General features: G+C 42.4%; 2 protein-coding genes across 3 annotated transcripts in view; both read left to right on the top strand.

The window, feature by feature from the left end:
• St13 (ST13 Hsp70 interacting protein) overlaps nt 1-6,893 on the top strand; it is a 28,605-nt gene extending 21,712 nt beyond the window's left edge. The window contains exons 10-12 of the mRNA XM_048354890.1: nt 911-959; nt 4,265-4,398; nt 5,103-6,893. Of these exons, the coding sequence (XP_048210847.1) occupies nt 911-959; nt 4,265-4,398; nt 5,103-5,231 (312 nt within the window). The 3' untranslated portion in view covers nt 5,232-6,893. The remainder of the gene's footprint in view (nt 1-910; nt 960-4,264; nt 4,399-5,102) is intronic.
• A 1,750-nt stretch (nt 6,894-8,643) lies between these two features.
• The window catches only part of Slc25a17 (solute carrier family 25 member 17), a 44,426-nt gene continuing 37,699 nt past the window's right edge, over nt 8,644-15,370 (top strand). Inside the window, exon 1 of one of the 2 annotated variants that reach the window (XM_048354911.1) lies at nt 8,644-8,814. In XM_048354911.1, coding sequence (XP_048210868.1) covers nt 8,761-8,814 — 54 coding nt within the window. In that variant the 5' untranslated portion in view covers nt 8,644-8,760. The remainder of the gene's footprint in view (nt 8,815-15,370) is intronic. The other variant, XM_048354903.1, reaches the window with a different exon arrangement.

Genomic DNA, 15,370 nt, shown 5'->3' on the forward strand with positions numbered 1-15,370 from the left:
CCTTGAGCAAAAGAATGTTAAACCTTAATTTTCAGTGAAATAGTTGTAAAATGTTTACATTTGTTTATCTCTTTGATTATTTTGTCAATTATGGGCAACTTGGCCCTGAGCAGCGTCCCTGAGCTCTTTGCTAAAGGCTAGCACTCTACCACTTTGAGCCACAGTGCCACTTCTGGTTTTCAGATGGTTAATTAGAGGTAAGAGCTTCTCACAGATTTTTCTACCCCAGGTGGCTTTGAGCTGTGATCCTTAGATCTCAGCCTCCTGAGTAGCTAGAATTACATATGTGCGCTACCAGTGCAGGCCTTCTTTGGTGATTTTATTGTAACAGTTATAAAAATAGAACACTTAAAAACAGCAAAAACAGGCAGGAGCCAGTGGCTCATGCCTGTAATCCTACTCAGAAAGCTGAGATTCAAAGCCAGCCTGGGCAGAAAACTTCATGAAACTCTGTATCTCCAGTTAACCACCAAAGAGCCAGAAAGGGAGCTGTGATTCAAGTGGTAGACAGTGCCCAGGCCCTGAGTTTAAGCTGCAGGACTGGTACCAAAAAAGCAAGCAAACAAAAACCCAGCAACGCCAGAGCAGTCTAACTCTTACTTGTATTAAGTTTTGTTGGGAGAGAGACTGGATGGATGAGGCTGGAAAACATGTGGCCTGGCAGACTATGTCCTGTGTCCTTCACTGTTTAAAATCAGTTAATGATTTCCAGTTTGGGGTTACTTTGTTTCTAGAGAGGAACATGTGAATTTAATTAGGAAAAATAATTCTCTGTGAGAATGAAGTTAGAAAAGATGTTTTAAAGTGCTCTACTTTCCTATGTTATAATTTTTCATGAAAATACATAATTGGTTAAGGGGCAGATATCAGATGCTCTCTCTATTATATAATTGCTTTTTTGTACTTACAGGAAGAAGAGGCAAGACGACAAGCAGGATCTCAGTATGGCTCTTTTCCAGGTATATATGAAAAAAAACCAACCTTAATTGTATTCTAGTTTGAAGCTTTGTGTGTTATGTGTGTGCTTGTCTGTGTTTCTGTACATGTATACACATAGACATTGACTTAAAAGAACTTGAACATCAGAGAACTTGAACCTCTATGAAATTTCATTCTCTAGCTGGGGTTATTGCTAACATTCTGATGGAAGAGGGAGGAATGATGCTCCAAGTAATTATCTAAAGCTTTCATTAACTAAAACTTAATATTTCCTCCAGCTAGTTAATGGTAGTTAAGGTAGATTCATGGAGCCCATTTATGCTTGTGTCATTGCCTAGAACATAGGTTATTTTGGTCTCAAGTTTGAAAATGTAATATGTATTATAGGTTATATACTTAGCAAGAAAAAATAAATTATATATAACTTCTTGCTGGAAATATAAATAATCTTAGTTATCAGGCACCTTTGCTTTGTTTATTTGTCTATTTATTTTTGTCAGTTTTGTGGAGCTTGAACCTCAGGGCCTGGGCGCTTGTGGCACCCCCAGCCTCTTTGTGCTCAAGGATAGCACTCTACAACTTGAGTCATCACACCACTTGTGGTTTTTGAGTGGGTACTTGGAGATAAGAGTCTCCTGGGGACTTTTCTGCACAGGCCACCTTTGTATTGTGCACCACCAGCACCTTTGCTTTAGAAAATGACCACTAATATAAATTACTAGTGCTGTAGATAATCTCTTATGTATATTTTATTATATTATCTAGATTTGATAAGTCTTGGACCAATAATTTTTTTTATGTTTCGGAACTGATTTTTCAAAGCCCATCAAAAGTGGCTACAAGAAAAATTAGAGGGCTGTGAATATGGATTAGTGGTAGAGTGCTTGCCTAGCATGCATAAAGCCCTGGGTTTAGTGCCTCAGTACCACGTAAACAGAAATTGCACTGTAGGTCAGTTTGCAAGACCTTCAAACCATAGCTGGAGACCATGGCACATACCTATTATCCTAGGCTAAAGAGAGGCTGAGATTGGGAGACTCTTGGTTCAGGCCAGCCTGGGCATGGCTCAAGTGATAGAGCACTATATAGCCTTGAGGGGGAGAAGAAAGGCTCAGGGACAGAGCTCAGACCCTGAGCTCCAGCCCCAGGACTGGCACCAAAAAGAAAAAGAGAGGAATTGTCTTTTTTGTTCATTTAAATAATTGAGTTGAGCATAGATGGGCTCTGGTGGCATTTATGCCTGTAATCTTAGCCACTGAAGTGAAGAGGTTGCAGTGTGAGGGTTGGTGTTGAAAGCCAGCCTGGGCAGGAAAGGCTGAGAGACTCTTACCTCCAATAAACTACATGGAAAAAGCTGCAAGTGGCACTGTGGCTCAAAGTGGTAGGGCACTAGCTTTGAGCAAAAGAAGCTCAGGCCCTGAAGGTTCAAGCCCCAAAATGGACCCCCCCAAAAAGAAATAGTTGAGTCTGAGGCTTTACTTATTACAGTGACCCTTAGTCTAGGGACTACATAGTCACCAGCTTTCCCTTCTGGATACTTCTATATAAGCACAATTGTAGTTTCAAAGTATCTCCAGTGAACATAGAGGTTTAAGTCAGTAAATCACAATAGGAAATATTGTATGTTCGTAAGCTAACAATATATTGGGTAGATGAAGTCCTTTTTAAAGAATTGTTTTATGTTAAGAGCCACCAGGAAACAGGGTTCTGGTCCTAGCTACTTAAGCCTGAGCAGGAAAATCTGAGATTCTCACCTTCATTTAACTAGCCAAAGCCAGAAGTAGAGTTGTGCCTTAAGTAGTAGAGGGCCAGCCTATAGAGAAAAAGCTGAGGGACAGCGCCCAGATCTTGAGTTCAAGCCCCTAGTACTGGCACTTGAGTACATGTGCACACACATGCAGACAAGCAAAAACGAAATCACCAGGAGTGCTTATTCTAAGTTCAGGTTTCTAGTATTGTTTTTCAGAAATTTTGTTGTATCTGGAGTGGAAATGAGAAATTCATAGAATTTTGTGTTACCTGTTTTAGGTAATCCTTGAATGGCTGCTTTAAGTAAATATGGACAAACTGAAGAAAAAAAATCAGACTTATTTGTCTTTATTTTTTCCAAGGCTGATAAGAGCTTTCTTTGCTTTGTATAGCATGAATTTTCTTACGTTCTTTTTTTTTTGGCCAGTCCTGGGCCTTGGACTCAGGGCCTGAGCACTGTCCCTGGCTTCTTCCCGCTCAAGGCTAGCACTCTGCCACTTGAGCCACAGAGCCGCTTCTGGCCGTTTTCTGTATATGTGGTGCTGGGGAATCGAACCTAGGGCCTCGTGTATCCGAGGCAGGCACTCTTGCCACTAGGCTATATCCCCAGCCCTTCTTACGTTCTTAATTACTCATTAAAGTGCCAGAAATTGGCCTGGGAATATGGCCTAATGGCAAGAGTGCTTGCCTTGTATGCATGAAGCCCTGGGTTCAATTCCCCAGCACCACATACATAGAAAACGGCCAGAAGTGGCACTGTGGCTCAAGTGGCAGAGTGCTAGCCTTGAGCAAAAAGAAGCCAAGGACAGTGCTCAAGGCCCAGGACTGGCAATAAATAAATGAATGAATGAAGTGCCAGAAATTTTCTTAATCATCATACAACATTTAGTAAAAGAAATAACTGTTACCAGAAAAGAATTTACTTAAACACAAAAGTGATAGTCAAGAATATGGAATTAGATGATTGGGGTGTACACGGCTTAAATTTTATCTGAGGTATTATTTGACGCTTTGTTTGTAAGGTAAAATTTGTTTTCTTGTTTTCAGTTCTGTGCTAATAGACAAATGAGTCCAGAGGTAGTAAAATGGTTTACTAAAGAGTTAGAAGTTCTGATTAGACTAGAGAGATTACTCTGTATTGTCCTTGTTCTTCAGGTAGGAATGTGTGTGAGAATATGTAAGAAGTGCAGGGAAGGCTGGGAATGTGGCCTGGTGGTAGAGTGCTTGCCTCACATAGATGAAGCCCTGGGTTCAATTTCTCAGCACCACATATATAGAAAATGGCCTGAAGTGGCGCTGTGGCTCAAGTGGTAGAGTGCTAGCCTTGAGCAGAAAGAAGCCAGAGACAGTGCTCAGGCCCTGAGTTCAAGCCCCAGGACTGACAAAAAGAAAAAGAAGTGAAGGGAAGAGAGATTTTGTACTTGGAAACTGACCACTTGGGATTTTGGTTGAGGTCTAAATTTCTTTGATTTCTTGTTTTTAAATTTTGTTGTTTTTGACGCTGGGATTTGAACTCAGAACTTCAAATGTGCTAGCTGCTTGAGCTATTCTTCCAGTCTCTCATTTATTCTTGCAGGTGGCTTTCCAGGGGGAATGCCTGGTAATTTTCCTGGAGGAATGCCTGGAATGGGAGGAGGCATGCCTGGAATGGCCGGAATGCCTGGGCTCAATGAGATTCTTAGTGATCCAGAGGTTCTTGCAGCCATGCAGGTAAGGACAAAATTAGACATCAGTCACTGAGGCATTTCATTCAGAGTTCTGTGACAACAAGATCACTCAGTCACTTTTATTTATTGTAGCTGTCAAAGGGCCATTTTTGCAAGTTACACTTTCTTCTTATATTAAATAGATCCAAGTTGTTAAAAATTGGTTTCAGCACCAGGAATTTATGGCTCAAGCTTGCAATCCTTAGCTACTCTGGAGGCAGAGATCTGAGGATCACCTTTCACAGCCAGCCAGCCCAGGCAGGAGAAGATCCATGAGACTCTTATCTCCTGTTAACCAGCAAAAACCTAGAAGTGGACCAGTGGCCTTGAGCAATAAAGCTCAGGCACAGCACCCAGATCTTCAGTTCAATTCCAAAAAAAAATTTGGTTTCAGGACATAGCCATTTTATTCAGTTGTGCCATTTTTTTTACACCAGAGCTAAGTGCCTTTTTTTTTTTTTTTTTTTTTTCATTATATAGTTCAAATGACCCAAATGAGCTTAACTTTGAAGTGCATGTTAATGGTAGTCTTACATTTCAGGAACTTGTCTGGAACTCCAGTTAATTTGGCCCATGACAAAATTATGGCTCTAAAATAAAGAGCTGAAGAAAAAAGTTGCGGCAGAGATTGGGATTTAGGATGGTAAATTATGGGTCCGGTGTGACACCTTGTTTACATACTGAAAACAAACCAAACTTTCTTTTCAGGATCCAGAGGTTATGGTGGCCTTCCAAGATGTGGCCCAGAACCCTGCAAATATGTCAAAATACCAGAGCAATCCAAAGGTTATGAACCTCATCAGTAAATTGTCTGCCAAATTTGGAGGTCAAGCATAATGCCCCACTGAGAAAGCCCTTGGTGAAGGAAAAGCAACCTCGACTGCTTGTGTGGATGTCGCAATAATAAACCAGTGTACCTCTGTCCTCATCTGGAGAACTGAGGTGCTTTGAAGATTATCCCTACCCCTCTGCACCAAATGCAGCTGAAGCATTGTACAGTGGTTTGCCATTAGGGTATTCATTCAGATAATGTTCTCCTAGGAATTAGAAACTTTAACACTTTCTAAATCTTTCAATATTTGAAACAAATTAAAGGGGTGTTAATTCCTCCATTTTTCTTTACTAATCATTTTGAGTTTTCTTTGAATTATTGGGCAAGGAAAATATGGAAAAAATTATTGCTCCAATGTGAGTGTGAAATAAGGGTTTATTAGTGGGAGGAAATAAAACTCATTTAAGTAGGTTAAATTTGAGTTGGATATGTTACTCCTAGTCATATTTTTATCCTTCCAGATAACTTTTTTTAAAAATGATTTCAGTAAAACATGGGACCACCAGTATTTCAGAATGACCTGGGTAGGCACTGGAAATAATTGCCAGGACAGCAGCAGTCTTAACTATATTTTATAACACGAGCCCTCTGTAAGTTGCATTTAAATCTTACACTGTTGAATGAGTAATTTCTGTTTTACATTGCAGTGGAATTGGATTATATTTAGCTCTGTTCTTATCACATATATAATATTACCACATAAGAAATAGGGAGTGCTTTTTCTTTTTATATTTGTGTTAAAAATTATTTTTCCTTATCAGAAAAGAACTGTGTTTTGCTTGTCATAATTTTCTCTGTGAATCTTCTTGAGCTTAAGATAATTTTTGTTTGTTTTCTAAACTGGCATCACTGCTATCATTCACAGCATCATTGTCCAGACATCCTTATGTCAGCATCTAATTTAATATCAGATACTGTTTGCTGACTGTAGACTAATAATACTTTTAGAGTGTAGTTTCTTCTTTGGCCATGACATTACTTTTTAAATATTAAACTTCCACTGGTAAAGTCTTGCCACATCAAAAGAGATGACAAAGACTCCTTTCAGAGTAGGAGATACCTACTCCAAGTTGTCTTGCAGTACTCATCTTTATAATTTGAAAAGTATGCTGTTTTAATTGATACTCGTATAGGGAATTAACTGCTTGATACAACATGTATTGGGTTGTAAGAGCCACAGTTAATGGTTTTTGAGTTGTTGGTACTGTGAAAGATTTGTTATCCTATTCAGCTCTTCCCTAAACGCTGCAACTATACCCCAACCTCTGATTTTCTTTCCTTCCTCTGAAGGAGAAAGAAAATGACAAATTTCATGGAGTACATTTCTAAGACTAGGACATTTTTGAAATAATGTTTATTCTGATTCTAAGTGCTATATATAGCAGACAAAAATTTATCTGTTACATGAATAAGAAAAAGCTATATGCTAATGGAGCATGCTTTTAAAATCCTTTGAAAACACTCACCTTACATGCTTGTATTTGAACTTGCCAGTCTTCTTTTTGCTCATGTGTGTTCTCCTTTGTCACAATTTCCATTGTATACTTTGCCTATTAACTCAAGAAGACCACTTTCTTTTGGACTTTGTTGAACTTAATTATACACAACCTAACTATATTCTAATACTGCAAATATCACCATAAATGGATAAAATTGCCCATGTGAAATTGTGTCCTGTGCTTTTAGGCTTTAACACAAATAGAAAAATGCTTCATTTTCATAAAAAAAATCAATATAAAAGGATTGTTTTCTGCTTATAAAATGGTTGTTGAATGTTTCTATGTTAAAAAATACATATATATATATACATGTATATGTATATATGACAGTTTTAAACTGGGTAGTGACTGCCCTGCTGGATAGACTGGATAGTGATTCCTGTTAGTACTTATATTTTATGTCAAGTGCTTTTACCTGGCCATTGCAGGCTGGAGGGTATTCAGTGCTTAGACCCCTATTCTGTTATAGAGGTTTACTTGCAGGTAGCTGACCCCAGAGTCAGTATTTCTGCCATACTTAGGAAATAGCTTGTTTTCATAGGTTCAAAGGAGTTGCTTTGGTGTTCATTTAATTACCTAAGGAAATATGGAAGTACTTTAGTTATTAACATATGGAATTAACATTCATATTCCATTGGTCAGCTTTTTGTTTTGTGGGTTGTTTTTTTTGTGCCAGTCCTGGTGCTTGAACTCAGGGCCTGAGCACTCTCCCTGGCTTCTTTTTGCTTGAGGGTAGCACTCTACCTCTTGAGCCACAGCACCACTTCTGGCTTTTTCTATATATGTGGTGCTGAGGAATCGAACCCAGGGCTTCATATATATGAAGTGAGCACTTTACCACTAGGCCATATTCCTAGCCCCGGGTCAGCTTTATGGAAGGAAACTTACTGGCAGTGCTGGGGCTTGAACTTTGGGCCTTTACTTTGTAAGGTAGTCTACCACTTGAACCACACCTATAGTCAATTTTGGCCTTGGTTATTTATTCCTGGTGCTACTATCCTTTTGCTTCTCAGAGATGACAGTTGCATGTCCTCATGCCCAGCCCACTAATTTTCAAAATAAACACCATAGCTGGCGCTAGTGGCTCAGTCCTCTAATCTTTGCTGCTCAGGAGACTGAGATCTGAGGATCGCAGTTTGGACCAGCCTGGGCAGGCAGGTACATGGGACTTCTCCAGTTAACCAAAAAGCCGCAATTGGTGCTGTGGCTCAAGCGATAGAACGCTAGTTCTGAGCCATAAAAAGCTCTGGAACAGCATCCAGGCCCTGAGTCCTTGTCCCAGTGCACACACGCACACCCCAAAAAACGGGGGCTGGGAAGGTGGCTTAGTGGTAGAGTGCTTGCCTAACATGCGTGAAGCCCTGGGTTCGATTCCTTAGTATCCCATAAACAGAAAAAGGAAGTGGCTCACGTGGTGGAGTGCTAGCCTTGAGCAAAGGAAGCTCAGCCATGGAGCCACGGCCCTGAGTTCAAGTCCCAGGACTGAAAAAACAAACAGCTTCAGAAGAAATTGCGCTTTGGTGGCGGTGCTCCTCTGTAGTCCAAGCGTCTGGGTCACCGAGGCTGAAGGATGGTTTGAGTTAGAGCCGGTTGTAGGCTCCCCAGCCACTGCCAGTCATTTTACTGAGAAAGATTGGAAGGCCCCAGCCTGTCTTGGAAGAATGGGGAAAGGAGACAATTTCTGGGGTGCGCAGTTTTGTGGTAGTGGGTGTGAAGTGGGCTGGAATTATTCGGGTGAGTCCAGGGAAGTCTGCGGGCTCCCACCGCTCCCCAGGCTTGGACGGGCGCCAGCGCGCTCCGCCACGCCCCCTCTCCCGAGAGCCAATCACCTTTCCAGGGGCGTTCCTGGGCCCGCAACTTCCTCCCCGCGGCTCCGTCACGGGAGGCGGTGCGCCCTCTGGCCCGGAAGTGGTCGAGGCGGTGGCTTGCGAGGGCGGGGCCTGTGGCGCTCAGGCCTGGTGCTCGGCTCTTCCCAAGTCTGCGGGCTGAGGCGTCTGAGAGGAAAGTGTGGCTAGGTCTGCGGGTGGTCGCCCCAATGGCCTCCGTGCTGTCCTACGAGAGCCTGGTCCACGCCGTGGCTGGCGCCGTGGTGAGGCGGGGTCTCCACGCCCGGGGCTCTCGGGGGTCCTCGGAACATGGTTGGGGCCTGGTCGGGAGGGGGTGGGCGTGTGGGTGGGGCTTGGTGCGGGAAGCGGAGGGTGGGCGTGCTGGGAGGCCTTGGGCGAGGGACGCCCGCCCCTCCCTTCCTCCCTCCCCCTTTCACCTTGGTCTAGGCTAGGAGACAGCTAGTCACAAATGCCTCAGGGAGTCGGAAGAAGAGAACTTTGGCCCTTTGGTTCTTTCTGAATTATTTTCCTGTGACGCCCCCACTGCACAGACTTTGTCTGGGTGGGTCCTAGGAGCCACCATGCCAGCTTTCTTGAAGGTGTTTGGTTTTTTTAAATAGCATCAATTAATTGTACAAAAGAATCTGTTTGTTTTTTTCCCCAGTCCTGGGCTTGAGCTCAGGGATCCCTGGCTTCTTTTTGCTCAAGGCTAGCACTCTGCCACTTCAGCCACAGCACCACTTCTGGCTTTTCCTGTTTATGTGGTGCTAAGGAATTGAACCCAGGGCTTCATGTATAAGAGGCAAGCACTCTACCACTAGACCATATTCCCAGCCCCAGGTTATCATTTTTTGACATGTCCATATATGCCTACTGTACCTTGAACAGACTCCTTTCTGGCTATTTAAGATTTTTTTTTATAAGCATACAGTTTTGTACAAGGGGAGTTTCATTAGGATATAGGAGGGGGGAGCAGGGCTTGAACTCAGAGCCTAGGGGCTGATCCTGAGCCTTTCTGCTCAAGGCTAGCACTCTAGCACTTTTGGTTACAGCTCCACTTTTGGTTTTCTGGTGGTTAACCAGAGTTAATAGTCTCATGGACTTTCCTGTGGGGGCTGGCTTCAAACTGCAATCCTTAGATCTCAGCTTCCTGAGTAGATAGGAATACAAGTGTGAGTCACCGGCACCTGGCTTATTAGGACATCTTTAAACATGCAGACAAAGTACACATTCAGCTTCTGCTCCATCACTGTCCCTTACCCTCTCAAAACAGTATCAAGAGGTTCTATGTAAAAGTAGGAGGACTTTGTTCACACCTATCTCCCCTTTAAATCAAGATCAATGTTATCCACCACAGGAGTTATTGACAAGTGTGCACTTGTTTCTTGAACTTGTGGATGTCTGTTAAAATATATTAGACATTGCCAGGAACCACACAGACACCCAGATACAGAAGAACAAAGGAAAGGTTTATGGCCAGCAAAAGGGCTGTCAAGAGGTCTATTGTCTGCCATGTCTGCCTTGACATATATAACCTAGCAGGTCTTGGAGGCATGGATGTGTAGCCCAGGGGGCCTCACTGTGTGGGGCTATAATTGATAGCAGCTGTCAAGTGGTCCTGCAGCTTCCTTGACCCGGGAGGTCACTTGTAAGGGGATCTTGTTGCCTTACATAATTGCCCTTAAAGAGTGCCATCTAAAGGCAGAGGGGGTGGAGACTAATTATTTACTGCCCTCTCTAGATGGGCCTGGTGTTGCCTAGGGAAGGAGCATGCTAAGCTATGGGAGAGGAGGCTATCAGGCTTACAATGTCTAAGCTTCATTTAACACCCCTTCTTCCTTGTGATAGTAATGAGTAGAAAAGCAGTCAGCAGGGCTGGGAATATGGCCTAGTGGCAAGAGTGCTTGCCTCGTATACATGAAGCCCTGGGTTCGATTCCTCAGCACCACATATATAGAAAAGACCAGAAGTGCCGCTACAGTGCTCATGCCCTGAGTCCAAGGCCCAGGACTGGCAAAAAAAAATTTAAAAAAAGAAAAGCAGTCAGCATGCAGATGGCAGGATAAGCTGATAAACTCAGACTTGCCTGACAATGAATAGGGGTAGGGAGCTACAAAAGAATGAAGTAAGACTTGCCAAGTATGGATAAAAGAATAAGGAAAAGACAGGATACTCAATTTTTGGCAATGTCACAACCTTATAGGAAACAGAAAGGAGACCTGCCAATCAAAACCGTCCCCAAGGACCCCAATTCTCCCTATTTAATCCGTCCAATCTCTATAAGGAAGAAGATAGCACAAGATGGTGACACAGGCTCAAGTATTGTCTTTGTGTAGCATGTCTGTGCCACAACTCTTCTGCCATATTTTTTTTCTAACAAACTTTCAGATCACCTTTCCTATGTATGCATCTTGCCTAAATTCTTCTCACCAGATGCAATGACTGAGGCCAACTTAGCTGGCCTAAATTTCTTGGAATCTTCCTATTGGCTTGTATAGCTTCCCTTCTGATTTTTCTCCTCTTCCGCTGACTGTTCTCATCCTTCAGTAGCTGTCAGCACATACATTAGCCATTTTCAGTCACTGACTTCAGAGGAACATCACTGAATTCTCTCCTTTTGGTCCCCAGAAACTTCGCTATGAGCTCTTCTTTTTGCTGGCTAGGGACTGAGTCTCACAGACTTTTCTCCCCTTGATGCCTTGGAACCGTGGTCCTCTGACCTCATTCTGCCAAGTATCTAGAATTACAGGTATGAGCCACTGGCACCCAGCTGAGCTGGTTACTTTAAAAAAGAAGTTGTTTCCTTCTTAGTTGTGTGTGGGGGCTATGATCTCCCATATCAGGTCTCCTGTTGGAGCTGGGTTTGCATGTGTATGCCACATGCCTACTTGAGATGAATTGTTGCAGTCCTTTGCCTAGGCTATAGAAGTAGTATCCTCCTTCCACAGTCTCCTGCAAAGCTATGGTGATAGGCACACACCATTGCATTGAGCTACAGGTTGAAAAACAGTCCTGTGGACTTTTCTGTCCAGGAAGGCCTGGAACTGTGACCCTTGAGTCTCAACATCCCAAGTAGCTAGGATTACAGCTAGGAGCCAGTGCCTGGCTCCTAACTTTTAGTTGCTACAAAAGGAAAAATGTAAGCACAAAAATATAATTATACTTAGTGATTAAAATAATGTGTGTGTTTATAACAGTGTAGTATTGTAGTGATTAAGTCTCCTAAACATAATGTTCAAACAAAGCTTAGAGATAATAGTGGAGAGGCAGCTAGTAAGTAAAGTTGGGCAAGAGTACTTGAGTGCCTTTCTTGAGCCAGGCAGCCTAGGTTAGGATCCACTTATGCTTCTCATTAGTGGTGTGACTTTGGTATGCTACCTGGAGTAATTGCTTCTGCCTAAAGGGTTGTTGGTTTCAAGATGTTGACTTACAATCTTTGAATTGGCCTAGCAACTTTTTTGTTTTTACTCAGTTCTTTCCAAGTTCTACATTCTCAAATATTAGGTGTGATGTTATTTAGGTAGACATGATTTTTTTCCCCACTGCTGGTGGATTAAAGTTGATCAAATAGAGTGTCAGAGTATTATTGTGCGAGCCAGGCATGGTAGTATGTGCCTGTAATCCTACCTAAGCAGAAGGTGGAGATTATGAGAATCTCATTTTGAGGCCAGCCCAGGTAAAAAGTAAATGAACCACCTATCTAACAAACAAACTGAGTTCCAGCTGTGGTCCCACCCATGAAGGAGGCATAAGTAGGAGGTTGACAGTCCAAGGCAGCCAGAACAAAAATATGAGACCCTCTCTCACAGAAAACTAAAACAAAAAGGTCTTAGGGAAGTGTGGCTCGAAGTGGTAGAGCACTAGCCTTGAGCTGAGGAGCTCAGGAACAGTACTCAGGCCCAGAGTTCAAGCCCCACAACCAACCAACCAACCAACCAAAAAAGAGAGAGACAGAAAGAGAGAGAGAGAGAGAGAGAGACAGATAGACAGATACTAGTGCTCTACCACTTAAACCACAGCTCCACTTCTGGCTTTCTGATAGTTAATTGGAATTAAACAGTCTCATGGACTTTCCTGCCCAGGCTGGCTTCGAGCTGGGATCCTCAGATCTCAACTCCTGAATTGCTAGGCACACCTGGCTCTAGTACCCAGTTTTAATTGTAAATATTCCTATACAGTTACTGGCATTTTTCTGCATTTATTTTGCTTTTTTATGCCTGTGTCAGAATAATAACAAAAATTGTATCGTAATACATGCAGTATTCTACAGCTCTTTTTTTTTTTTAAACAAAGAAATGTGGTATAAGAACTGAAAAGGCGGGCTGGGAATATGGCCTAGAGGCAGGAGTGCTTGCCTTGTATACATGAAGCACTGGGTTCGAATCCTCAGCACCACATATATAGAAAAGGCCAGAAGTGGCGCTGTGGCTCAAGTGGTAGAGTGCTAGCCTTGAGCAAAAGGAAGCCAGGGACAGTGCTCAGGCCCTGAGTCCAAGCTCCAGGACTGGCAAAAACAAACAAACAAACAAACAAAAGAACTGAAAAGGCATTTTGGTATAAGGCTTAACTATTAGTGTCATTTTGGATAATTTCTATTTTTCTGAGAGTAGCCATCTTGCCTACTGGGCTGTCATGAGGAATTCCCATGACAAACATTTGCAGAACAACTATTGTAGTATGACCATAATTATTCATTTCTGATTTCAATGTACTCTAGAAACATAGTATTTGTATCCATTTTAGACAGTGAATGTGTACAAGGCCTGGGGCTTGGTTCAATACCAAAAGTATGACAAATGGAATTGAAATGTTTCCTTTTCTCACTTGGCAATTCCATCCATTCTTTCACTCAGAAAATCTCACCTTTTTCTTTGTAAAAGACTCAAATAGAGGGTACTTGGGTTGAGCTTTCTCACTTTTCTGTTTTTCTAGTTAGAAAGCCAACTGTAGTTTATGTTTCCTATATTGTGGTCTCATAGGGAAAACAGACTGGTCCAATCTGCTACCTTTGATCTTGGCCTTTTCCTCCACTCCACTCCCAGTTATATTCTGGAACTCTGCTCCATTAATTTCACCTCTTCCCTGTATCCTTAACCCTCTCTCCAGCATTCACTTTCCCTCAGTCCCCAAATATGCCCAGTCCTGACCTGCCAGAAAACTATCATCTACTGCTAAGACTGTCTCCTCCTTCAGCTATTGCTCGTTCCCTTCCTTTCATGCCAAGGTTATTTCAAGAATACTCTTCATTCACATTCACTGCCATTCCTGCCTATTCCATTTGAACATCGGAATTGTTCTTCCAAAGGTCGTGCCTGAGCTTCTCAGGCGTGAGAAAGTGACTGTTTTTGCATTCTAATTTGATTTTTTTTGGCTCAATAACAATTTCACTTTTAGAATGAACTTTGAAACCCACCTTTGTAGCACTATGTGTCCATGGTCCCTAATTCAATTATAACCTGTTATACTAGCTTTGACAGGCATTGGTCCCAAATTTCCAAATAAGGAAAGTCAGTATGAGATTTTGAACTTACCTGTTATATAATAATTATGGAATTGAGCTTAGGTTTACTTGGACTTGTTCTAGATTTGCTGTACATAAAGGTAATGCTCGAAACACTCAGGCATGTTGTCCATTAGACTTACCTTCTTCCTTAGTGCTAGAGATTGAACCCAAGGCTTTGTTCATGCTAAGCTCACATTCTACCATTGACCTACAGCCAAACCTCTCCATTAGGTTCCTTGTTTAACTTAATATATCTGTCTCTGTATCTGTATGAGGATTAGCTTGATTATAGGTAATAGAAAAGTCTTAAATTAACTGATTAGATAACATTTTTGAATATGGCTTTCAATCTTTACAATATTATCTTAGGTTTTTTTTTTTATTAACTGTATTTTTTTTTAATCTTTAAATTTTGGGGGTACTTTTGTACTAGGGATCCAACCTAGAACATTGTACTTACTAGGCAAGTGTTTTGCCACTGAGCTATGTCCCAGCCCTTAGGAGGTTTTTTTTTTTTTTTTTTTTTTTTTTTTGGCCAGTCCTGGGCCTTGGACTCAGGGCCTGAGCACTGTCCCTGGCTTCTTTTTGCTCAAGGCTAGCACTCTGCCACTTGAGCCACAGCGCCGCTTCTGGCCGTTTTCTGTATATGTGGTGCTGGGGAATCGAACCTAGGGCCTCGTGTATCCGAGGCAGGCACTCTTGCCACTAGGCTATATCCCCGGCCCCCCCTTAGGAGGTTTTTGGTGGTTGTTTTTTGTTTTTGTCTCATACTTGCTAATCAAACTTGCAACCACTTGAGCCATACCTCATAGCTCCTTTCGTTTTTAGTTATTTTTTACGTAGGGTACTATATTTTTTGGCCTGGACTGCAATCTTACTCATACCTTCTACACAGTAGAACGACAGTCAAATATCTGTTGACATGAGGTCTCCCTCTTTTTGCCTTCACTGACCTTGAATCAACATCTTCCCCATCATTGCCTCCATAATATCTGCCACTAATTTTTACCCTTTGTTTTTGGAGCTGGGGGTGGGGGGTGGGGCAGGAAGGCAGTCCTGGGGCTTGAATTCAGGGCCTCAGCACTGTCCCTGAGCTTCTTTTTGCTCAAGGCTAGCACTCTACCACTTGAGCCACAGTGCTACTTCTGGCTTTTTTTTTCTGTTTATATGCTGAGGAATCGAACCCAGGGCTTCATGCGTGCTAAGCAAGCACTCTACCACTAAGCCACATTCCCAGCCCTGTTTCTTCTTCTTTTTTTTTTTTTTTTTTTGCCAGTCCTGGGGCTTGGACTCAGGGCCTGAGCACTGTCCCTGGC

Source organism: Perognathus longimembris, chromosome 1 (assembly GCF_023159225.1).
Source record: "Perognathus longimembris pacificus isolate PPM17 chromosome 1, ASM2315922v1, whole genome shotgun sequence".
NCBI classification, from domain to species: Eukaryota; Metazoa; Chordata; class Mammalia; order Rodentia; family Heteromyidae; genus Perognathus; species Perognathus longimembris.